General features: G+C 42.5%; 1 protein-coding gene across 1 annotated transcript in view; it reads left to right on the top strand.

Annotated features, from left to right (window-relative positions):
• The window catches only part of NXPH2 (neurexophilin 2), a 29,296-nt gene extending 7,280 nt beyond the window's left edge, over positions 1–22,016 (top strand). The window contains exon 2 of the mRNA XM_015869245.2: positions 19,321–22,016. Coding sequence (XP_015724731.1) covers positions 19,321–20,064 — 744 coding nt within the window. The 3' untranslated portion in view covers positions 20,065–22,016. The remainder of the gene's footprint in view (positions 1–19,320) is intronic.
• The last annotated feature ends 4,005 nt before the right edge of the window (positions 22,017–26,021 follow it).

Genomic DNA, 26,021 nt, shown 5'->3' with positions numbered 1-26,021 from the left:
TTAAAAGACAGACAGATGCCAGGATAAGGTACCCCATATCTTCCTGTAATGCAGGATTGCTGCTGTGGAATGTTTCCCAGTATTCTACCTCCATTTGTTTAGAAAGATCTTGCAACAGCCCCTAGGAAGCTTCACAACTGATGGCACTGTATTTGTTAGTAAGTTTTTCCTAACATTCTGCATAGAGTTTTCTTAATTCCTGCCTGTTCTGCTTAGCTGTTTTCTACCACTACTGATATGTATTTTGCTTAAGGCTGCATTATTTGCCTATTCCTAGGGATCTTTTCCTCAAAGAACTGTGAGTCACACCAAGTTTTACTTCCCTATTGATCTTTTGTTTACCAATCATGTGGGTTTGAAGTGAATTATGTCTTCTTTTTCCTTATTGCTTCCCCATTGGCGTTCACAGAACAACTTAATGTACAAATATCTTCAGTGCTGACCTAGTCTATGTTAACACAGCTTGTTGGTGTTAAAAGGTGCCATCAGAGCACAGGGGATTGTTAGAGAATCTGGCAATTCTGCAAACTAAGAAAATGGGCAGATATAGATTCAGGAAGAAGACATTCTCTGAATTCTCTTCACCAACTTTTCTTTTGAGTAATAACAGTCTGAACATGGTGAAATTAAATAACTCATACTTTTCTCCCATCTCCTTTCCTGATCTATTGATAGAATACTTTTTTTCTGCTTCAAACAGTGATGCTTTTCCTACCACATGTTCTCATCCATCTCTGGACACTGTGTCTAGGCCGTGTTACTGTGGACATCGGCAGTGAGCCTGTTAGAATGGGGCACTGTACACTGTGTGTCTGTTCTGAAGATGTGAGCTATGTGACAGCACTGTGTGCAAGTGAACAGAACAATAGCAAAAGGTAGGAGGAGTACAGTCACTTTGATCAGCTTAGAGCTCAGAGAGAACGATCTCATTTCCAGACAATACCATTAGCAATCTCCCTAACATTACTTCCACTGCAAGCTCTTCACGAGAGCCTTCTGCTTTATGGACCAGATTGAATACACATCAGTGCTCAGAGAAAATACGGTGGTGGCTGAAAAGTAACAGCAGGAATTACACGTCAACAGATTGCATACCTAAATATTTTGCTCGGTCTCTTAATTTCTGGTTAAGGAAATATGCCACAAGCTCCCAAGGGACACATTTCTTTGTAACCAGCGCCAATTCTCATAGCTGTCAATATGTAAAAACAGCTTCTGCTAAAAGATGCTGTAAAAATTCATCAGGTGTTTTGTTGATATACACCTGATAATACTTCAAATTTCCTATTCCTGAAAGAAATGTATCTGTCAAATAGCCCTCTTACCTGGCACCACAATCTGTTTCTCATACAAGTCATCATCTTTAATAGATAAACTTTCTATTAGGAGCTAGACAAGGTGCTATTTCTTTCTTTGGGTAGTCAGAAATAACAATAAATGTGTGGGAGAAATTCATCAATTTTGTTGGAACATCAAGGTGCATGCCCATCTGAAATATAGACTGTATGGAAACACAAATCAGTTCAGAGAAGGCTTCAAGTATAGAATTATTGACCCTGGAGGATAAGACACAGAATAACCTTTCTAAGGCTGAGCTTTGTCAATTTTAAGCAGTGTCTGCAAGAGTATTTAAGCATTTTAACAGTCTCTTTCCTCTCAGCAAGGGCTTAATAGTTAATGCATTACAGCTTTAACTAAATTGTGTTCTTTTTATAAATTACACTCCTATAAATATGTATTAAAAGTCTTTGCACTTACTGCTGTTCTCTGTATAAACCAGTGCAGCTGATTGATGCGAGTCAGTGAAGCATATACGTCTCTGTTCTTCCAATCTGATTGTAATCCCAATCTCAGGACCAGCTGGTTGGGTCTTCTCTGCAGCACATCACAGTGCTGGAAGGGATGGGGTCTGCAATGCTGCATTGATGTGTAGGATGATAGATGAAGACAGTCGATCACAATGAATCCTTTTCCAGCCTTGTGAAATATAAATGCAGTTCTCAAAAGTTAGCTTTTAAGATAAATTCTTCTCTCACATGGCGTTAATCGTGTCTGTAGTGGGAGATTTTGAAGTCTATCAGCTCCTCCCAAAAATGGAAAAGCCTGAGACCTTTGTTTTCTTCAAAATGCTTTTGAGCACTGGCCTTAGCCATATATTCAAGAAGTGCACTTCATTCCAGACAACTTAAATGTGAAACAATCTGTGCCTCGCTATATTACTGAACAAGGACAAACCTCCTATGACACAAAGTGTGTATGTATGTGCATATGCACAAGTGTCCTTGTCCAAGGCAATGTCCTTGGATGTTAGAAGATGAAAGCTATCCTTTAAGTCTACCACATAGTTCGTATTGTTATTTGTTTCAAGGGATGTATAAATTAATTTATATACTGCCATTCTAAGCCTATACATGACAAAATCAACTGCAAGTCACCATGTTTAAGAAATAAAGCTGCTAGGAAAATGTGTTTTCTAAATGGGCCATATGCAGCATTCTAGCACAGGCATTTCTCCAGTGAAGTCTGAGTGGGAGGATGAGGTGACAGAACCTCTTCTGCTGGCCATGCTTATTTAACCTACTGAAGGAAGCCCATCCTTCCAGTTTTATTTCATCACTGGCGTGGATGCAGACACTATGAATGTGAACAGAGTGAAGTCAACATACACACTCAGCATCCATCAGTGTCTGTCAGACTGAAATCCCTCCTTCAGATTCTTCCATTTTGACATCTTCAATCAGCGTAGTTTGAGAGTAACTTTATAAATAAGTTTGAAGCAAAAAACATCATTTATCTTATTTGGTAATTCTGATTTTTTTTTTGTTTATACCGTGCTTTATGACAAACTATCTCAGAATTTTCCAGTAACAATAACTATTAGGAAAGCTGAAACCTAGAAAATACCTCTGTGAATACTGTGTCCAGTCTTACAGGAGACTGGGACTCCATTCGTTACTGACCTCCAGTACAAGTAAGACCTACTAGTCACTACTTCTGAGCCCAAGGACAGACACTCTCTCAATCCAAGGGGCAGCCTGCTCACCTAGGCTGTGACATCCTTTGCTACTCAAAGCAGAGGGCATTCCTCTGCTCCCCCTGCACCCACAGATCAAGTCTTCTGATAAATGTTTGACAGTCAGTTTAGTCAAGCACGGTAAATTTAGAAAATCCATGGTAAATCTGACTGGCTATTCCCAGTCATCATCTTCCCCTTCATGTACCCAGATAGGACTTTTGAGAGGATTTGCTCCCTGATTTCTCCAGGGGCTGAATGGAGTCTTAGCAGCTGGTAATCCCCCATATTGCCCTTAGCCTTTTTTGAAAGCAGTAACTACATTTGCTTTTCTCTGCATCTGGGGACCTCTCTCAGTCTCCAAACCCTTTCAAAGTTGATAGAGAACAGTCTTGTAGGAACATCAGCCAGCTTGCTCAGCATGAGCTCACCCATCCAACCTCACAGTCTGCTTGTGCTGAGATTGCTTAGGGGATCCCTGGCTCTGTTCTCCTCTACTGATGGTAACAGTTTTGTAGGGAATAGAATGAATGTTTCAGGAGACTTGAATTACTTAGATGTAACTATGCTCAAAGTATATTACCTAAGATGCTCTTAGATTTAGAAGAATCAAATTAATCTACTGCCCTGCCTACACTGTATCACACTATATTCAGTGTATCACTGATACTTGCACCACTGCTCTTGTTTAGTGGTGAATACTAAATGATCATTGAGCCAAAATTTAAAGAATCTGCTGTGAAGGAACAGTTGCTGTTCATCTTTCTTTTCTCCAGTTGAGCTAGAAGAACAAGATGATCCCACTGAAAGTTTCTCTAGGGAGACCTAAGACTTCCAAGACTCAAATTCAGTCTTCCAACGTTGCTGCAGCAGATAGGCATGCAGAGTTAGAAGCACGTCTGCTTCTGAGCATCAGGTATGCCACTATAGGAGGAGGATGATCCAGGGAGAAACTGTACTCTTGTGACTCTAGAGTCCTCCCTTTTTTCCCTCTGTCGCTGTATAGTTTCAACACAGTACACCTTTCTCTAAAGCCTTCATCAGCAAAGATTCAACAAAAAAATTAAAGATCAACATTAGCGTGGGTCAGACACCTTTTGGAGTAGAAACTTAGGACCAGCTTGCCTAAAGCACTGATTATTGCATTCTTAGCTGTATTACATGTAACTATACCCACAGGTAGAAATACAATGGCTGCTTAAGGCAGACACAGGGAGGTGATTTGTGATTATCCATAGATCTCGTCTTTCTGAAATCAGCTGGTGTATTATGGATAGCAAGCTCAGAGGTAAAACTGCCAGCTGATGCTTTGAGTCAGACTAACAACTTTTGCTCCTTCAAAAATGATTTGCATTTTTAATCACGTTAGTGTCCTACATATTAAGGGCTTGTAGATAAATTATTAAATTGAGCCATTCTAGAGAGACAAATGAACCTCAAAGCAATTATAACACCTGAAAATTGATCAAGTGTAGTGACACTGATGGAAAGGAATTATAGTTAACCACTATGAAGTTTTCTACCATACGGGAACTTCATTCCCCCCTTAGTTTGTTAGCTGATGTAGTGACAGGCTGCTGAGAGATGACAGATTTAGCGAAGGATTTGGAATCTGAACACCTGTGCAGTGTCATGCATTTAAAAATAGAACGTGACAGCAAAACACATCAACCCTCTAATGTCCAAATGGAAACCGCAGGGGTTTTTCCTTCAGCTTCTTTCCGGAGAGGTAGCTCTCAATCATCCCCGCTCAAGTAAACATATACAGCTAAGGCTATTTTGTTGAGGTCCTAAATAAACAGGAACAAACTTTGATGGTAGGCAGAGGAGCAACAAAAAGCATCCTTGCCTCCAAATGTTGTTCTTCTGGAGTTCATCTTTCAGGGGTAAAGGTTATTCCTGGCTAGAGGGAACCTGCGTCACTGACAGTATTTGAAGGGATCATCTCCACTTCCCATCTCTTCTAATAGTATCCTTGAAGCTTTAATCAAAACTAAAGCACATCATCTTGTTCTGCTTTCCTGCTCTGCCACTAAGCCCAGCACAGCCTCACTCGCCCCTGGAGTGCTGAGCTCTGGGAGCAAGGCAGAAAACCTAGCTCATCCCCATCCCATTGTGGAGAGGTAACATTCCTGCACATCTTTTCTTCAGCAAAACAGTTCTTTCTGAAGGTCAAGTATTTTTTCTAAGCATTGGATGCAGTAATTCTGAGAGGGTATTTTTGCCTTCCTTTTCTGTTGTGATCCTATTAATTGCCTTAAAAGAAGCAATCTCAGCAAAGCCATTTATTCGATGTTTTGGACATGAGTTCTGTGTGATTTTGTGATGGGGAATTAAATAAGGTCCGTATTTAGCTCATCTGTGTTCTCATTTACGTATGAGATACTTTAAACTGAGATAACAGCTATCACACATGAATGGGCTGTTTCTTGAAATCAATGATATAAATTAGACTCCCTGTTCAGGAGCATCTGGCACCCTTAAAACCTACTTCATATAATGATATCTCTGTTTATTAAAAAGAATTGTGTAACAATATGGTTGATTCATTTCAGTGTGATTGGCTTAGCAACTTAATTGGACTACGCAGTATACCAGGGCAAAAAATAATAATAATAATAATAATTAGCTCATTCATCTGTGGATGACTGGAAGTGCTGCTTAGCATGCTCAGCTTCTTTAAAGGTGTGCAGCCATTTGATCCTGCAAGGAACTGAACCTTTTCAACACTCAAAGAAGCCTCCTCCGCATTTTACGGTGCTGCTCAGCACCACGCTGATGTTCAGACTCCGAGCCCCAGTCAAAGCCCACAGAAACCAGCAAGAAGTTTCCTTTGAACTCAAAAAGCACTCGATGACTTCGTGCAGATAAAGGAACCTTCCTTGAGAAACAGCAGGACAAAATGTGCCTTGAAGAATAAAGCAGGTTTTCCCCTACTGTGGTCTCACTTTTCCCTTGAGCTGAAACTCCCACTTTCCAACTCCCAAATGCTATTAACATACCAGAAAATTAGCATGAAGCATCTAAGTTTTCATATTCAGCCCGGTGCTAAGTTTTATTTCCTCTCCTGCCACTGCTTACACATGAGAAACATGCTCTCGCAACACCGTCTGATTGCTTTATGAGGTTACCACTGCTCAGCTGTGAGAGAGCAGTAATTGTTTTTGTTATCGATGCACCTCTTAGTAACACAAAAACAAGTGAGCTATTTATGTTCAGATTACTTACTATCCAAATAGTATTTTCAGAGTATCGTTTAACGGCAATTCAAGTAACTTTTGGGATCCCCCGCTTTACTTTAGTTCCAAATGGAGTATGTTGTGTTAGCCAAGAGACTGCTGTCTTGGGGCCAAATTCCCCTTAAGTGGAATTAATCACATCAGCGTAAGTTGTTTCTGTCCTCTAGTTTTACACCAATTTAAATAAAACAAGAGGTTTGGATGTGGATTTCTCCTGTGTTTTTAACTCAAGTTACTCTCTGTGCCAGATGATTATTCTTATTCCATTCCTGTAATTGAACGCCAAATTCCCTATTACTCTCCCACCCCACCCCCAAAAAAAACCCCACACAAAAAAACTAAATTAAAATCAGAGTAAGGATTTGACTTGAAGCATAAAAGAAGAAATAAGGCTGAAATTCCATACTTATCGCACCCTGTTGCACCTAGATACTGCTGCACATCTGGCGTGTGAGATAATGCTCTGTTTAGAGAATGTGCTACGAGCACAGAAAATTGGAAATGAGTTTCAAGTCTTAACGCTACATTTCTTTACTACTGGGAGCAAGCGAGGCTCTGTTTTTCACTCTTTTTGTAGGCTGTGCGATTTGATTCCCTCTGTCTGCTATATGAATAATGTAAACATGAAGGGAACGAGAAAAGGAATGGTTCTGTAAGAAGTACTTCGTGCAGCACAGCTCAGAAGACTTAAAAAATTCCCAAAGCGTATACCAAGGTTTAATTACAATATCAGCCATACAGCAAAAATATAAGAGCTGCACGGTTGAAGCCATGTGTGTAGCAATAAATGCATATATTTCTTGTTCAGTCATTTATCACATAACATAAATAATATAAATAGAAATAATTAAAACCAAGGGCATGCTTGGCCTTCTGCAGCAGAGTACTACCTGGTGTTATAATTTGCCCTTGAAATGATCACACATCTCTAAATGTAGAGCTACAAACTTTGACTTTCCAGTACCTATGTTCTTCCAAACCATCTGCTTTCTCTGTGTTGTGTGTACATGGCTGAACACTTTCACTCACAACGTGCAGTGAGGGAATTCCCACAACACAGTGTTTAAAATGCCACTTTACAAACCTCCAAGTCTTCGCGCTCAGGTCAATAAACCATACTACATCAAATAAAGTTACAAGTCCTGATCTTGCTGAAGTATCAGCTGGCAGTGATGAACCCTTTCAGGAATGGCCAGGAAAGCTGCAGTCCCATTTAGAGAGAACACCTGTGAGCTCTCTTCCTGCCTCCCATCCAGACTGGGTTTGCAATTTATTCACTCTATGCAGGCAGACAGACAAAGCAGCCATTCCTGAAAGGGTTCATTGCTGCCAGCCAGCACATCACAGAGATCAGGACTTGTAATGTTATTTGATGTAGCAGTTTATTGACCCGAGCACGGAGACTCAGAGATTTGTAGAGTCACGTTTTTATTACTGGTTCAGTCATGCACATACATATTTATAGACTTTAAAAAAAAATCTTTGTAATTGATCAACTAAGGCAGCACATTCAATTTTAATACAAGGGATTACTCGTAGTCCCTGTAGAACCACCTTTTGTACGCAGTAGAAGCTATTTAAAACATTTACACGAGTTGCTTTTTTGGCTGTCTTATGCTTATCACCAGCTTTGGTTTAGGCAGCAGTTAGATTTCTTTCCTTCTCTGATCTCCATAATGTGTATGAAAAGATGCATTAAAAACAAGAAGTAACACGTGCCTCTGTAAAGCCTGGCTACTTAAACATCAGCTCTTCTACCTTGTGCTGATCAGATCTCATATCCTCCTTTAAAAGCTGGCCTTCCCAGCCATAGTTTGTTCAGTTTTTGAGTGTGAATAGTCTCAGTCCCAAACACATTCATAAATTTTGGTAAGGCTTTGTATACAGATTCAGAATATGGCTACTAAATGTGAAAGGCTTTGTTTCACATTGAACCCTTTTACTCAGGAACTGAACTAAGCTGTGACCTGCAAGGCTTGTTTGTACTTATGGATTCTGGAAAGCAAATTGGAGGCAAACTCATTATCTGCCCAAGAGAGCAAGGCTACAATCAACCAGAAAAGTAAAATCCCTAAAGAAATTTAAACACTGATTTGCCAAAGAGGTACTTGGTTACTATGTACTGTCAAGACCAGGATAAGTTAGGAGAACGGCAGGAGTTTTAACATGGAATCATGGATAATGCAGACATCATCTAAACTTTTTGGGCAAAATAATAATGCTGCTGAGTGGAGTCAACAAAGTCAACAGAGGCGAGATTGCTCACTGAATGTTTATCCAAACTGAATTCATATTCAGGCCTGCTGAGGTTCTACAGTCAAAGGTTCGGGAAACAGCGCATATAGAAACATTGATTTTTAGAACACATCCACTGAAATACGCATTCTTATTTGCATTATTCATGGTAAAACGGGAAGACTTTTTAAGGTTATGCGTTTTTATAGCCTTACCTCAAAACACCCTTAGTATGCATATGAAGAGAATGCTTCCTGCTGGCTTCTTTCTGGGATTGTACATTTTCTAGTCTATACATTTTAGATGTGTGTGCCTTGAAAGCTCTGTGCTAGAGTCCTATCTCCCCCAGCCCCACTCTGCCAGCGGGGGTTTTGTCTGCCTTTACTACTTGCTTCACCAACTGAAAGCACCCTGCCAGCCTTGTTCTTTTATTCAACCTGGAAGTGTTATTCCACGTACGCTAATAGAAATACTTTGATTGCATCTTGTGATGAGGCCAAATTAATGTTTGGGGTTGTATGCACAATAATTGACAGTAAAAGAAAGACTGGAAGATGTAAAGACGCACCAAAAGTATTCCCTTTCTGTTTGATACAGATATACATGGAGTGAACAGGTTGGAACTTACATTTTTATATGCAAATTGAATCACTTTGTATTAACACCTATTGCAGTAGAACCTAACTTTATCTCTGATGTAGGCTGTCCTCTCTTCAGATCCTTTCTGTGTTCTGACAGGGCACGCACAAAGATCCGAGCCATTCAGCCCCTCTGTAAATCCCTGAGCAGCAGTGAGCTACATGTGCGCTGAGAGATTCTTCCAGTCAAACTGGGTATCAACCTCAGCTCTTCTCTGTTTGGTGAGCATGAATTGGTTACCTCCAGGCACAGGGCAGATAATAAAAGCACTTCTAGTGAAACCCCATTAAAAAAAATAATAATAATCACTTGGCAACCTGGCTTTCACATTTGGACCACACCATGCTTTAAGAGTCTCAAAACATCCATTTCCTTTTGGAATTAACTTCTCATGTACTTGCAGTGATCTCAAATGGAAGCAATTCTTTGTTTTCAAAATTAATCCATAAAGTTGAGTTGTTAGATCGATCAGTAGCTACAGAAAAAAAAGCTTAAGGAGAACATTTCTGTTTTAGGAAGGTTTTCATTTAGAAAGGATTTGACCAACTAATCCCTAACTGTTCCCCAAGTCTCCAAAGCACAGACAATTTCAGGCTGAAAGGAATTCTGTATTTCCTTCTCTTAGGGACACAAAAGATGCCTGCCTAAATTAAAAGGGGTTAACACTGGGTTTAAACAGGACCTTATAATGTAAGTTGGTATTTCCATCCCGCTGCGTGGAGAACAGTGGCTGCAGACTGGTCTGACTGCTGTTGGCCAAAGGGCAATATTGTTTCACCTTCAGACTTAATAAAGAGGCAGAGACAGTCTGTGATTTTCTCATCTTTGAGAGAGTAAGCCATTTAGGAAAGCAGCATGCATGCCTGTGTGTAGGCAGCAGTAAAATACCTGGAAGTGCCCCTGCGTGCTACCTCATGCTAAGTGGTTTCAAAAGGGAAAAGATTTTAATTTAATTTACAGAGCCCCCATGGTCTCTCACACGCCGGGGCTGTGCCCACATCCAGGAGCTCAGACCGCAGGCCCCTGCAACCTGAAGACTGCAGTAAATCTGCCACACAGCACGGCTTAAGAGCCTCCTGGCATCCAGGCAGCCCCATCCTGCTGTGGGAAGCCAGTGCCTGGCATCAGGAGAGCACCTGGCTTGCATCCTCTGAATAGGACATTCCCTCTCTAATGTGTCAGAGAGTTAAGTAACCTCTGATGAGAGGCACACAACAGTGAAAGCTGAAATCAAGTTCAGAAACTTTGATTTTTGGAGCTCTGCTCTCCCTATAGTTGTCTCCCATGAAAGGCAGCAGAGTTTGTAAGCACACAGTACTCTGACGGACCTTATAAGCAAGAGAGGGGCCAACTTAGTACGTGGCCTGATAATGACAGGACAAGGGGGAATGGCTTTAAACTAAAAGGCAGGAGATTTAGGTTAGATGATAAATTCCTTACTCAGAGGGTAGTGAGGCCCTGCACTGCTGCCCAGAGCTGCGTGTGCCCCATCCCTGGAGCTGCCTGAGACCAGGCTGGAGGAGCCCTGGGCAGCCTGAGCTGCTGGGGGCAACGAGCCCATGGGCAGGGGGGTGAACTGGATGATCTCTAGGGTCCCTTCCAACCCAAGCCATTCTGTGATGAACCCTTTTCATGATCTCCATCACTTCAGTGACAGCTTGTTAGGAAATCCAGCCTGCAGTGAAGCAACTGAAAAATCGTATTCCTTATTTAAATAATGGTGTTCACTGCCCATTAAAATGCAACTTCGTGCTTTAAAATAGGATTAATTAAAATGTACAAGAATGCAATTCAGTTACATTTTATGCTTCAGCCCAGCGCACGCTGTTCATAACTCATTCCCAGAAGTAATATTCATGGCAGCACAGCGTTCTCAGCCCTGCCATTAAAAGCGCAAATGAATATAAAACCTGTTCTTTTCAAAAACTTGGCTCCAGTATTGCCATTGTTAGGTTTTTCATAACGTATTACTTTGGCCATTACTGTGTTGCGAGATAATTGTATCAGCGATCTAACTTTCGACAGTATCCAGAGTGGCTGAAAATAGTTTGCTGCAGCACCTTTGTCTTTTAAAGGCCATTTGGGGCTTGTTATTTTAATCCTTGCGCAGCCTGATTTATCACTTCAAACATCTGTCAGCTGTGCTTTGTCTTGAAATTGATAGTGATAGTGCTCCTGATTTTTCAACAGCAGCTGTTGGAGGTTCATTAGTTAGGCTCTCAAAGGGAGTAGATAACTGTAATATTTTTCTTTGTTAATCATCTCTTATGCGCTGTTATAATACGGAGTTTGAAATCTGCTAGAAATCAGCTTCCCCCTGTTTCTGAGTTGTCGGGAGCGTGCTTTTATTCCTTTAATCTGTCCAGATTATTAAAACTCTTCCTCACAATGCAGTAAAACATTTGAATCTAGCACATGAGTGGTGAGATAGAAAATCACTGTTTTCTGTGCCGTGCTCAGCATGGAGGAGGTCAGCTGGGTTTCAGAGTTCTCATCCAAAAATAAATCAACTCCAAAGAGGAGATTAAGGGCTGTTCTGTAATTGATTTTTAATTTAAAATTTATAAGGCATACAAAACCTAGATGACAACTTGAGTACAATCGGGTTGCTTTCTAACAGGCACAGCACTTTTCCATTTATGTACTTTCCCCACTGCATAAAATAGTCTTACTGGGTGACTATGACTCTTGAAACACTTCCCCCCAAGCATCCTTAACACACCTACCTCTATCCAGGTGCCTTGGAACCTCCTCCTTCAGGGGGACTGGAACATCTGCGGGTCTTCCTGCAGCCAGAAACATAGTAGTGGTACTGCTGGTTCAACAAGCAGTACTCATCAATGCATATTGGTATCTGAATGAACTGATCTCAGCAAAGGTAAAGAGAAATCTCCCAGGCATTAAAGAAATCAGCAGGAAAAAGAATTATTAACTGTTAAAGTTCAACAGATGACCAGCCAGCAAGTGCTGTGTTAGCAAAGGAGCTGTTAGAGCATTCCCACTTTAGCATGGTTTAAGGGGAACCTTTTTATAGGTTTTAGTCCTGTGAGCAGTCAAGCAGCAGCATCTGGTGTGATGGTGGAGATTGGAAGCACCTGGGACACCTCACAGGCTCACCAGGTGAAAGAGATGCCTTCTAAAAACAGCTACATATTGGTTGGGACTCTAGATTCATCCTAAAGCACAAGCCTCAGTCCTAAAAGCTGTTACATGCATCTGTAGCACCAGGGAAACTCAGCACTGAAGAGATTGCAGGAGTACAGCTGGAATTTTAAGCAACTGTGCCTGTCCAGTGTTGGTGGTGTTCTCTTCTTAACATTGGCCTGGTCCTTAGTGCTGTTTGCTTCAAGCATGTTACCAGGCCAGTTCAGAGAGAGGGCTGTGTAGGGGCAAGAGGCTGGCAGCATCTGCTGGAAGATACCTGCTCAAAGAAACATCCCTGGCACACATGGGGATGGCCACAAGACAACCCATTGAGGCTGAAACCTGCATGTCCAGGTCACCTTTCATCTTCTCCCTTACCAGGATTAGAGACTCCTCTTGAAAAAAGTACACTTTGATTTTTCAAGTCAAATTTTCAGCTTTTAGCCATCTAACTTCAGAAGTTCCTCAGAAGGCCCATCTGGCGAGATTATCCCATTAGTATTTCAGATACTTAATGACCTTTTTACTTGATTTGCTGAAGGACAGTTCAGCTCTAACACAGTTGAGGCCACTGCCGAGTAGGTCAGGTTGCTCAGAGCAGTACCACAGCATTTCCTTCTTTGACCCGGGATCAGCTACACATTCTTCTTGACCATTTCATGTCTCTGTGTATGTATATATCTCAACTAAGATCTCTATATCTTATTGAAACTGAATTAGATATTTTGGTACAGCACCGCTTTTCAGATCATTCATTTAATGACCTGCATTGCTATTACTTCTCCACCCTTCAAAAAGAGCTGGGTGCCTCCTAGATGGCAAAAACTGTTTAGAAATACCTATATCAGCATCTAATCAATGCCAGACAAAATTAGGAGCCTTCTTTTAGAATCATAGAATCACAAAGGACTTACAAGATATTATCTTCATCTAATCCAACTGTCCTCCTATCACCATTACTACCCACTAAACCATATCTCATAGCACCTCATCCAGATGCCTCTTGAACTCCAGATGCCTTTTCCTACAGACAAATAATGTACCTGGTTTCTTTAATCTCAAAAACCTGTATGTTAACCCTATGAGGAAAAAGGCCCATGTAGAACAACATGAATTCTTCAACAGCGGAATTTGTGCTCATTTGTTGAGAAGAAGCAATTCTGAGAGCAAGTTTTCTGTTGTTTCAGCATAAAGGTACATCAATGCGATACAGATATATGGGCCATTTCTTCAACTGAGGCTGGAGGGAACACTTAAGCTAAAACTACTGGTAGGACTTGTGAGAAAAAATGGCAAATACTTTCCCCAAATCAATTATAGGAAAAGGAATTATTAATTGTAGGCTTCAAATTGTAGGCTTCAGATTTTCAGTCTTTGCTTCTGCTTCTTCCTCCTCGTAAATTCATTTCCTTATTGAAGTGCTGTTTTAAGTGAAATATTGTTTTGCTGCCTCACAAAAAGCGGAAAATTTTCAAGTGATTTTTTTTTTTCCTCTGTAAAACATGATACTGAAGTTGGAGTATCTGTTTGGTTGAAAAATATGCAGTGGAATCATAGACTGAATTGGAAGAGCTCCCAGTACGGCCATTTGTTTTAGACTGATTTGTTTGTCAGTAGGTTATTTGGATGTTGGCTCATATTCTTATTAAAGACTTCTATCTGTTACTTTCTCCAGCCTTCAGGGGCACAAAGGTGTAGAGAGATTTTTTCTTTCAGATCCTGGGAGGAAAAACAGCAAAGCACATTCAGGTGGTGCTCGGGAAAGCAGCTTCATTCAGTCCCTGTATTTCTGCAGCGAGAATGAAAGAGGAACTTGCCATAAAAGCAGCTTGTCAGTTTGGTGTTAACTACAGGAGACAGGGCACAATTATTAAAGCAATCCAATTTTATTCGCTACTGAACAGGGGATTTCTGTCCCCATTTCCTTAGTGGAAGAAAGTAACCATAGCTGCACCAGTCTTTAAGACTTATCAAATTGCAACCCCCTGACATGGCCCTGGGTGTCACAGGGAGCAGAGCTCAGTGCTGTCCCTCCACACCAAGAGGTGCTGTACTGCCATGAGGGCTCTCCTCAGCTACTCTGCTCTGAGCCCAATGAACCTGGGGACCTCAGCTCCTCACACAGCTTGTCCTCTAGGCCTTCCCTATCTTCACAGCCCTCCTCTGGACTCTTCCAGTTTCATGTCCCACTCCCTACATACACACAGGGCTGCCCTATCCCAGGTGCAGCATGCCATGAAGAAACCCCAGGTTAAGCCAGATTAAGGGCCTTGTTTCAGCTTTCCTTGATCTCAAAGTCAAAGTACAATTGCAGCACAAATGCCTATAACATCCTGCAAAATGAGGCCGTGACGAGACAGAACAAACACATCTCTTTCATGTAGTCCTGCTAAAAGAAGACATTGTTGCTTAATTCCTAAATTCCTTGAAGCATTCCTGACAGCAGTCACATCTGCTGCCATAAAACTCATCACGGCCTCTGCCTTTGGGAAAAACGTGTTTAATAATCAGAAAAGTTCAAACTCAGCTTGTTGTGATGAATTATTAGAACCCGTCAGAAAAAAAAGGCCATAATGGAACACAATTTTATGTTTTTTTCCATTTAATTGATGATGGTCTGAGTTTTTATTAATCTTTCTGGGCTCTGGTGTAAGATGCTGAAAAAGCTAATATGAGATCATTGTATCTGGTTAATGCGTGTGCTTTGCAAAATTGATAAGGCCCGTCAAGGCATAAATTATTTAAAATTTGATAAATGTGTTGAAATCCTTGAATTTTCAAACAGATAAAGCAGAGCTATCTCTCTTCCTTCTCTCCCCCCATTCAAAGGGAGGTTTTTTGTGAAGCTGCTCAGTGACTCTGTGCTATTGTTGCAGCGAGATGCTGAAATTAGCAGGAGGAAGCCAAAGTGGTCAGCATCCTATGCAGCTATGGCAGTGGCATGAGTCTGAACCCTTGTGATGCATCATCAGGGCTGGGACCAGTGGAGAGCTCAGAGTCTGCTGTAACTCTCCAGGATGAGATTTCCTCACAGGTGAAACCCAGGACAGGTGACCATTGCTGCGTCCCACCTCCCTCCTACCACCCCTTCCTCTTCTTCTGCAGGATAAACACTCAGTGCAACACCAGCCAGTGGCCAACTAGGGACTTGAGCTCTGCTTATCCCAACAGACCCATTTATTTCAACTAATGGCTGACAGTTTTTAAATGATTTCTGGCAGGGTTGAAGCCATAGAAATGATTGCTGCTGAGTGATGACCTGGCTAAAATCCCCAAGGCATTGAAACAATTAACTCTAGCATGGCTACTCTTTCATTTAGTGTCTTGCCCACAGAGAAAGGTGTGGGAGCAAATTCCAGATAAAGGAGCATGAGTTTAACTGTGCAAATACAGAAACATGGCCTTTGTTAACACCAGCATCTCTTCCACACAGCCTGATTTCTCAAAAATGGTTCACGAGAACATTATTTAATCCCAAGCCTCTCTACCATGATCAGAATCATATAGTCATAGAATAGCCTGGGTTGAAAAGGACCACAATGATCATCTAGTTCCAACCCCCTGCTATGTGCAGGGTTGCCAACCAGCAGACCAGGCTGCCCAGAGCCACATCCAGCCTGGCCTTGAATGCCTGCAGGGATGGAGCATCCACAGCCTCCTTGGGCAACCTGTTCCAATGCATCACCACCCTCTGGGTGAAAGAAATCATCCTTGGATGAGAAAGGTCTTTGAAGAGCAATCATAATCAGTCAGAGAAGTGCACAGGAAGAAACAACGGTTTGAAGTTTGAAATACTGACAGTGTTATGCTTTGGTTTGAACTGTTCTTGTGTTTAAGGTACCAAAATGTAGGAGCAAGGCATGTCATGGATTCAGTATGTCTCAATGGGTCCAGGCAACAGCCCTCACTGGGAAATATCTATAGTCTTAACAGAAATTTTGGGGTAACTGGGTGACATTTTACAGCTTTTATACTACAGAAAATAGATTAGATTATTTCCTCTGCTTGGAAATTGATGGTTTGGAGGGAATGGGAAAATGCAGGTGCAGCAGAGAACTACAGCAATAGCCATCTATTTAAATGTATATACTCACTTCCCTAAGCTAGTATTTTTTTTCAAATACCCTACCAGCAATATTTTCTACAATAGAGAAGCATTATTGTGAAACGGGAAGATGCTGAGGAAGCCATTTTTCCAGCATGCACTGCATTCTTTTAATACATTCTTTTATTTCCCGGAAATTGCTAACCAAAGGGAATAAAGTGGGCATGGGCCCAGCCTTGCTAATAGCAAAAAGCTGTCATCGAGTGAAGAGCCTTTGCAGTGCCTAGAAGAAAATGATGTGTTAAGCGTTCGATTCTCTCACTGCAAGAAGCTTATTTAAAATAGAGAAAGTTCTGCACATGCACAAAAATAAGGTTTTACGTTCAAAAGGTTAAAAATATTATTCACATTTCTGAACAGCGCACCTTCATTCCTGCTCCAGCACTAAGCAGTGAGCAAAAGCAGGCTCTTCTTTGTTAGCCACCAAGAACTGAACATGTGCAAAACAACACATGTACCATTGGGTGCTTGCAAAGTCCCCTTTCCTCCAACTGATTGTGCTGACAGTTCAGCCCCGTCCCTACAACCAAATGAGTGAAATAAAGCAGCTGCAGGGCAGAGTCAAGAAATAAGGCTGCACAAGACTGGAGTCCTGCAATCTGTTGGAGAAAGGAGGAAAAACTGCTCGTTTTGAGTAAGGCACAAATTGTAGCCATGTTTATTTGGTGCTATGCATGCCTTAAACAGGAACAGTGCATCGCTGTGATTCAACATCTGAACCATCGTGTGTTCACGTATGATGAAAGCTATTTAATTGCCACCATGTCACCTCAGCTGAAGCAGCTTGTTTGCTGTGAGCATGCCAGCTGCTCATGCACTGTAACACACACGTAATTAAAAGCAGTGGCAGTGGTTTAGCATGGTGCCACTCTGCAGTTCCACCATTTGAAATCATTTTGCCCTCATACCTCACTGATGCGACAAACCTAACCTGTCTGAGCATGCATCACTGCTTCCCATCCTGCAGCCGCTCTGAACCTCATAGCACATTTTTCATCTTTTTATATCAGAGCCTGCTGCAAAAAGCACTTGAGAAAGCAATGCTCTGCTATCTCATTTGGAGTGAGAGCCCCCAGAAGAGACATAGGCTGAGCATTACCAGTAGCACATGACTCGGTGCCCTGTAGCTCTCTGTGAAAGGAAGGAGAGAAAAGCCAAAGAGCCATAGCGCAGCTTTCAGTAAGCGCTGCAGAAGAAAAGTAGCCCAGGAGGACAAATGTGGTGTTCCTGTGCCCTTGCCAAAGGACAGGCACAGCTGAGCGCAGACACAAGTGAAGTTAGAACTGTCTGTGTGCTGTATTTCTCCTTCAGATTTCCAGCTGCTCCTGGCTCACTTGCAAGCAGTGACACAGACTACAGGTGCCCACATCTTCGCATGGCTATGGGCATTTCATGCAGGAGGCCATTTAGCCATGCAAACACTGAGAAAGGTTTTGTCAGCTCTATCAGGGCCCTGTCTCTGCTGGAATCTGGAAGTGCAGCAGTACAGCTTCTCTTAGAGCTCTGAGAGGCCTCGGGTTGGGATGGGGTGAAGGACAGGTGAATGTGTATCTTGGCTGCTGCTGCTCCGAACCCAGCCCTGGCTGCAGCTGGGAGCTCTCCCTGGCCAGCTGCTGCAGCTTCACCCAGCTGATTTTGAGCATGTGGACTGGCTCAGAAGTGGCTGAAGATCCATGCATAAACATGACATTGCTTCACTGAGAACTTTTCATCACCGTGACAGCTTCCCTCGGCATCGTTATGACAGCTATTTGTGCTGGTGCAGATAAGCATCTGTCACTGCTTCCATTAGGATCTCCTATTTTCCCAAGTTCATAGCTTAGCCATAAAAAACATTGTGTGGTGGCAGAAACTTGACATACAAGGTCTCAGGCCGAGAGTGATCATTGGTGCCTTTTTTCTCCCTCTCTGATCTGAAGAAGAAAATAATTTACTTATGTGAGCCACACCTGACCTCAAAGGATAGATCCAGCCACAGATTTATTTAGCGATGGCTGCCTCTCAGTATGTGAGTAAGGTAAAGCCTATCTTGAGTACTGCATTAGGGAAGGTAGGAAGAATATGTTTTGGCTGCTTTAAGCAACCTTCCACCGCACAGTTGGTGAAAGAAAGATGTGCTCTTCTAGTGGAGATGCTCAGCCCGTCTTGCAGGCTTGGCCTTGCCATACACAAGCAGTTTTGCACCTGCCTCCAGCACACCAAAAACCACGAATACTTCAGGATCTGCTGCAAATTTGGGTAATAACAAAAATACAAATGTATCACTCAGCAAGTGAAAAGGATGGCATTAATTCCCTGTTTTGGCTGCTTTAAGCAACCTTCCACTGCACAGTTGGTGAAAGAAAGATGCGCTCTTCTAGTGGAGATGCTCAGCCCGTCTTGCAGGCTTGGCCTTGCCATACACAAGCAGTTTTGCACCTGCCTCCAGCACACCAAAAACCACAGGATCTGCTGCCAAATTTGGAGTAATAACAAAAATACAAATGTATAATAAGCAATTTTAGTACACATAGATAACAGGATTTTAAGCCTAAAGCATTTGTTAGGTGAAGTAAGGAGAATAACAAAGCAGAATGGAAGAGTTCTGCCTTTCTCTCTTACTGTCTTTTAGCAGAGGTTCTACTTTGCTGTTTCCAGTTTTCTTGCATCCTTAGGCATGTTTTTATCTAACACAACTGTGAGAAAAGCATGCTTGCCTTGTTTGATGCGTGACGGCCCTCAACCCATCCAGAGATTTATGCATTCTTTCCGCTGGATGGCTCCTACTGAGTTTTTTTTGCATCTTCTGTAAGCTATTGAATAAAATCTGTGAGATTTCACGGGGCTGCAGAAGTTACTCATTACTGTAGTCCAGTGGAGTGATAAAAAAGTGAATATTAATGGCTCCTGTGGTAGCTTATTTTTCTTTTCACAGTTCATACAGTTCTTTTTCTGTTTTGGAACAGGTATTTTGTGATGGTAATCAAGTCGTACAAGCTACAGATGTGCTGGACTGGGAAGACAAGGATGCTGCAGAGACATTGGTGGACAACGTGGTGCACTCCAGGATCATCAACCCGCTACGCCTGTTTGTTAAGCCATCCCCAGTACTGAAACACGGCCAGGTGTCCTACTCGGACAGCATAGAAAACTTTTGGGATTGGTTGTCCAACATCACGGAGGTTCAGGAATCTCTCGCACGAACTAAACGCAGACCTATAGTAAAAACTGGGAAATTCAAGAAGATGTTTGGATGGGGCGACTTCCACTCTAACATCAAAACTGTTAAGCTAAATCTGTTAATAACAGGGAAAATCGTTGACCATGGCAATGGGACGTTTAGCGTTTACTTCAGGCATAACTCCACTGGTCAAGGGAATGTATCTGTGAGCCTGGTGCCACCTTCCAAGGTGGTCGAATTCGAATCGTCTCCACAGTCAACTTTGGAGACCAAGGAATCCAAGTCCTTCAATTGCCGCATCGAGTATGAGAAAACAGATCGCGCTAAAAAAACTGCCCTGTGCAACTTCGACCCCTCAAAGATCTGCTACCAAGAGCAGACCCAAAGCCATGTCTCCTGGTTGTGTTCTAAACCATTCAAAGTTATCTGCATCTACATCGCTTTTTACAGTGTAGATTACAAACTGGTGCAAAAGGTCTGTCCCGATTATAATTACCATAGCGAAACTCCATACTTGTCTTCTGGCTGACACAGCCATGACTAACTGTAGAGATCCAGAACCAGTGATAAAAATAAGCATCTCCCATTAACCTTCTGGAGAGGAATATGTTTTTCCTATCAGGTTCAAAAGTCTTTAAAAACTGTAGCTGTGTTTGTGCTGTATCGTAACTAATCAAACTGTTTACGTAACGATCACTTTCATTTGAGGCCGTTGCATTTTAGTATTCTCATCATTCATAAGGGAACTACCAGGCAGATGTGATTAAAAAAACAAAACAAAACAAAACAAAGCCAATTATGTCTGTAATGAGCATTGATCTTGAAAATCAGTCTTTTTGAAGTACACTCCAAGGCAGAGAGGTTATCTTACACTTGAATTGGACAACACTTAGCAGGAAACGATTCTCATTGGGAACCTTTGGAGATGACAATATAAAGAACGAGTTATAAGGACGGCTCTCAGCTGCTTCCATACAAAATCCAAATGAACAGCTCTCCCACTAATTTCATACAGTATCAAGTCCAAATATGAAAAAAAAAAAAAGCATTATTTCTATGGGAGAGGAGAAAGGAAGGAAAGTACTACGAGCTGTGGTAGTTGTATGTATTCATTGAAGCTAAGAGTGAGTAGTTCTTCCTTCAGACTTCTTGTTCATGAATATGCAATGATGTAATTAGATATTGATGAGCTTTTGTTGATTAGACCCACCAGGTGTGCAGGTTTGGTGTACATCTCCCTCCTTCCATCATCACCTGTGGTTCTGACCATTCCCAAGCATTCACACATGCACCAGTATGCACTCTTCAGGATGACTGAGAGTGTACATACCCTGGAAAAAGGTAATCTCTGTTTAAGTCTGCAAACAGTGCCAGCTTCCACTGGAGGCAAGTGACTATCTTGCTTCCTAGGCCTCAACACCATGTTGTGGCAAGGAAAATCCATCAGCAGGAGGAAGACGCCTGAGCAGCACAAATTTTCTGCTTAATGGCACCCGGTTGTCTTCCTTAGTATTCCATATTTAAGATCAGTATATTAATCAATGAAAAAAACAAAGAGGTCAGCACAAATCTATGCACCTTCACCTCATAGAGCAGATTTCAAACAATTGCTGTTGGTATTGAAATACTCACCTGGACCAGCACAGCCACACGGAACAGCATTGCTCTGTCATAGTTGACTGCGATAGCACAGGGCCTGGCTGTGGGTTGGTTCTGTAGGACAGTTAGCTCCAGCAGTGTAGCTCCGAGCACAAATTCCTTGCTGTTTCTTTGGATATTGATTTAGCACTGCTGTCAGTCTGCTATCACAGTCCCATATCACAGGTCCTGTGGAAAAAGCCAGCTGAGGGACTGTTTCCATTACCTGTAGTCAAACTAACACGCAGGGAGCGAGAAGTTACGCATGACTTAAATTAAGTGCTGCTAAAATAATCAGTTCAAGTGCTGTCTGCACCCTGACAGCTCAGAAGGACTCACTCGTGAGGTCAATTCCCATTTCCTTGGTAAATGACTTTACTGTTAAAATATGAAAGTAATGATTAATTTGTTTCTTCTTCATGTGACCAATCTAAACATGTGGTTTTGTTTCGCCAAGAACCTGACTGCTTTGCTTTCCTTTTTTTCATAGAGTCCCCCCCTGTTCTAAATAATGTTCTTCAGTTTGTCTTACTGTCGACTCCTACAAGGTGTTCTACTTTGTATTCTGTATAGCGTGTCCTTGTTCCAGCTGTATATAAGCTCGGATTTATTGCTATGAGTTCAGTGTCTGGTGCTTTTGTAACTTAGCTGTAAGCCATGATTTTATTGCCATGTATTTTTACTCAGCACTGTAGGCAATTAAAAGAAAACCCTACATGCTATTTATTGTAGAGTATGTGGAAACCATGTATGTATATACACTTGAATATGTGTACATATACAGAATATATGTGTACATGTATTTGTATGTAAATAAAGAGAGTTTGCTAAATCTGTCACTCACTCGCTGCATATTTGGTTGTGTTTTTTCCCTTTTCTTCCCAGTTTTACTTGGTGACTTTATGGGGAAAGAAAATAAATGACAAAAGACTCCAACAGCACAATGTATTGCTGAATGTTTGTGCCAAGTGCAATGTGTTCTTCTGTGAATGCAATGGGTAGAATAGGTTCAGTAACATTCATGAGGGTCAATGAAAGAAAGTACATACGTTGCTCAACACAGTCATGAACCACAACAGCAAGTAGCCCCAAGCAGGCCACTGAAATTAGAAGAGCTGTGCTAAACGAGAGGTGCTTTGGAGCCTCAGGGTCTGCCTTACAGCAGCCCAAACAGCTTTCCATGGGGGAGACTTGCCTGCCTGGAGCTCCGGCCCTCAGTGGCAGCATCTCACTGCTTTTTGGGCACCATGCATGATGCTCCAACCACCTCCTCCCCAATCTTTGGCACAAGATGACATCCTGACAGCTACACCAGAAAACACACTGTGAACCACAGCATTTTTTCTCCAGTCAGTGCTTTAAAAATCAGCTTAAAAGCATCATGGTACGCTTTTTCTAATCAATTTTGAGAAACTGACTGCAAGAAAAGACCTGCCATCTGATTGCAGTGAAAAGCAGGGGAAAAAGAAACCGCTTCAACCTGGCAGGTTCAGCACACCGTGCACCAGTGAACCTAACAGTATAGCTTTGCAGGTTTGTAAGTATTTATTTATGTTGATATCAAGTCCTTACTCAGTGTGCCTATTCCTGTTCTCCCCATCACTTGGCTATACATCGCTAAAGCTAGAGGTGGAAGGCAAGCAGCAATGCACACTGGTGTCAGGTGGCTCTTCATTCAGGCAGTATATAGTATGTAAGTGCAGGAACTGCAGCCACTTGGTGTTCTATTTATAACCATTTCAATGGACATGGAAACCCCTGAACTGTCCCGATGTGGCTGGAAACACTCTCACAGCAACCAATTGAAGGCATTGGGTGTAAATCAGCATCCTGTTCTGCCCTTCCTCCCCTGTCAATCATGTGTAATTCAAGGACATTAGAATTTGCTGTTTGTTTTATGCTCTGTTGACCAGCGTAATCTGGATAATGTTTTATTTATAGTATAATAATGATTTGTCATTATCACTGTTCCTATTCAAATATGCACAGCAGAAACGACAATAACAAGTCACAAACCAAGCGGCTCAATGGGATGCACATCATTCAAGCACACTTCTAGCTGTAGGCTGTCCCATCTGTACAAATAGACTGCCCCTTTCCTTCCTGCCCTATGAGCACTTCAGATGATCCAGCAGAAACAAAAGTTTCCTTCTTTTATTTTAATACATCTGATACAATGTTCATAATGGATTGGCAACTGTTTTTGAGCTGTGCTTTGAGAACGTGGGTCCTTCAGGCCATCACCGCAGCAGAGCCTCAGCTCGACATCAGGCCATACCAAGAGCCAAATCTGCCTCATGAAAGCCAAGCAGGGGTCAGAGTGCCACGCTCCCCCCTTCCACCTATCCAAAAGCTGCTTCTGAAACACCTGCCGTGTCCCATTGCCCTCCTTGCAGCTCTCACTTTGCCATCACTGGGAAGCAGCACGGTCCTATTACCACCGATCCCAGACCATCGCCTCACATCTCAGCTATCACTCCATATCCCCGCCTTTTCCTGCTGCACATTTTAGCCACCTCAAATGCAAACCCAGCTTCTCTATTCTCCTGCCTCATTCCCAGACCGTATGCGGCCCTTTTGTCATTATGCAGCCAATTAAGTTTTGGCTACCTTATCTTAACAGCTCCAAATAAGCGGGCGATCTTCCTGAAAGGTGATACATTATAATTGGGTCCAAATTGGCAAGGAAGGGAACAGTGCAATAGGAAGCAGTGAGGTTATTTGCATTAGCCCTTAAGGTAAAAATGGGGAAGGAAGAAGAACCAAAGCTATCAGTTAACTCCTAGTATTGTGAGATTTGTATTGTCTGCTACATCCAACACCACTTCCTAAGACAAGAGACTTGGGATCTTATGGTGTGGGGATCCTACAGGGGGCAATGATGCTGCAGATCCAGCTGTGCCAACTGCAGTTACCACATAGCAGTTGGTGTTATTTTCTTGTAGTCTGCTCTTAAAACTATCAGGCTGGGTTTTCAAAATGTAGCAGGCTGATTTTAGCTCAAATGTTTCCAAACTTGAGCTGATGTGTTCCAAGCTTAGCAAGAACTGGGCAGTGAGCTGCCTTTGGTCCACATAAGTCAGTAGAATTTGCTTCTTTCCCCCCATCCCTTGGGTGTTCCCAAAGCACACACTGCAACAGCAGGAGGTGCTGAGCGGACTCACTGCTGACCTCACATCTCAGTGTGGGATATTTAACACACATTTCTGGGGAGGGAAACCAAGGGATTAAAAATATTTCAAGATGCCACATGTAGGATGATAAGCAAATCTATTCAGTATCATACAGTACTTGAGTGGATTGAAATTAAGCAGTCTTATGTCAGATATATTTAACTGTGGCGTTTCTGACTTTCCATCACTGAAGATTTGGATTAGCCCAAGAGCTCTGGGGAAGCAAAGGAAACGATGCTCACCTGAGCTGAAGGTGATGCTTCACACCAGCTGCCATCTCTGCTCCCTTTTCCACCTTCTCCTCCTCCTGGCTTCCAGGCAGATGCAAACAGCAGATCGAGCACAACCTGACTGCTCACAGTAACAGTGGCACCGTGTCTGAATGGCACTCAGCATCTCAGACTCTCTGTTGAGATCTGAGTGGCAGCTGCCCTTTTATTTGGCCAAAGGAGCAGAGAGAGAAAGGTATTTTGATACACCGCAACAAAAGAGCCCCTTGCTTAAAGCTTACACCACCAGCACTGTGTGGTGTTGCCAGAAGCAGATTAATTGCAGCTTCCAGGGAAAGTGGAGCTTATTTCACACCGACTTCTATTCCCACTCGAATTGAGTTCCTTACGTTGCGCTGCCTCATTTGAATGTTTTCAATTGGTTTTGCATAGTATCATTTACTGATGTGCTATCTTTAATTACATAACACACACGCTCTCACCAACCACGTTATTAATGGGAAGCGTTTTTAATTAAATGGCTCTCAGCATAATATTCAGTCATTAATTTCACACGTTCGGGATGCGGAGAGATTCCATTCTGATGGTCCGGAGAAGTTCTGTACTTTAGATGAGGAATGCTTCCACAGCGATAGCTTTAGAGCGAAGCTGGAAATCATTCTGAGCACTGAATCACCCTCTCAGCAGCTGGTGCCACAGTTCTGCTCTGCTGGGTGTTATCCATTCTTCGGCTCAACTGCTCCTTTTGCTCTCCAATGCTTCCCCGCTGGTAATTTTCACATGCCTCTCACTGGGCTCATGTATATTCCACAGTGCATAATATCAGTTCTCTCTTAGGAACAATTTACACTGGGTCAGCGCCACTAGGGCTGCCCCTTCTATAAGGAAAAGCTCCACAGCCTCCTTTCTAATTGCACCCTGCCCACCTGCCTTGACTGCTATGCATTCTGAGCATCCCTGCCACCAAGTTTGTGTTTCCCCCCTCCCCTTCCCATCCTCCAGGTGGAGGGCAAAGTGACCTCAGAAGCTACTTGTTGGCCTTTCTAAGATCTCAAGGAGATTGAGAGTAATGGGCCCAGCCTGCCTTACACGTTTGATTGGTGGATGTCCTATGAGCACATTGTTCTGAATCTTTGGTTTTGAATCACAGAATGACTGGGGTTGAAAAGGACCACAATGACCATCTGGTTTCAACCCCCTGCTGTGTGCAGGGTCACCAACCAGCAGCCCAGGCTGCCAAGAGCCACATCCAGCCTGGCCTTGAATGCCTGCAGGGATGGGGCATCCACAGCCTCCTTGGGCAACCTGTTCCAGTGCATCATCACCCTCTGGGTTTAAAACCTGAGTCATTAAACCAATCCCTGTTGGTAAAGAGCTGTTCTCTGACATCTTAGGCTTAAAAAGCTCCCCCAAAAGCAGAGAGCAGTAGGCCCTGCACACCCTCT

Source organism: Coturnix japonica, chromosome 7 (genome assembly GCF_001577835.2).
Source record: "Coturnix japonica isolate 7356 chromosome 7, Coturnix japonica 2.1, whole genome shotgun sequence".
Taxonomy (NCBI): Eukaryota; Metazoa; Chordata; class Aves; order Galliformes; family Phasianidae; genus Coturnix; species Coturnix japonica.
The sequence above is the reverse complement of the archived record's forward strand: the minus strand, read 5'-3'. Positions and strand labels throughout refer to the sequence as shown.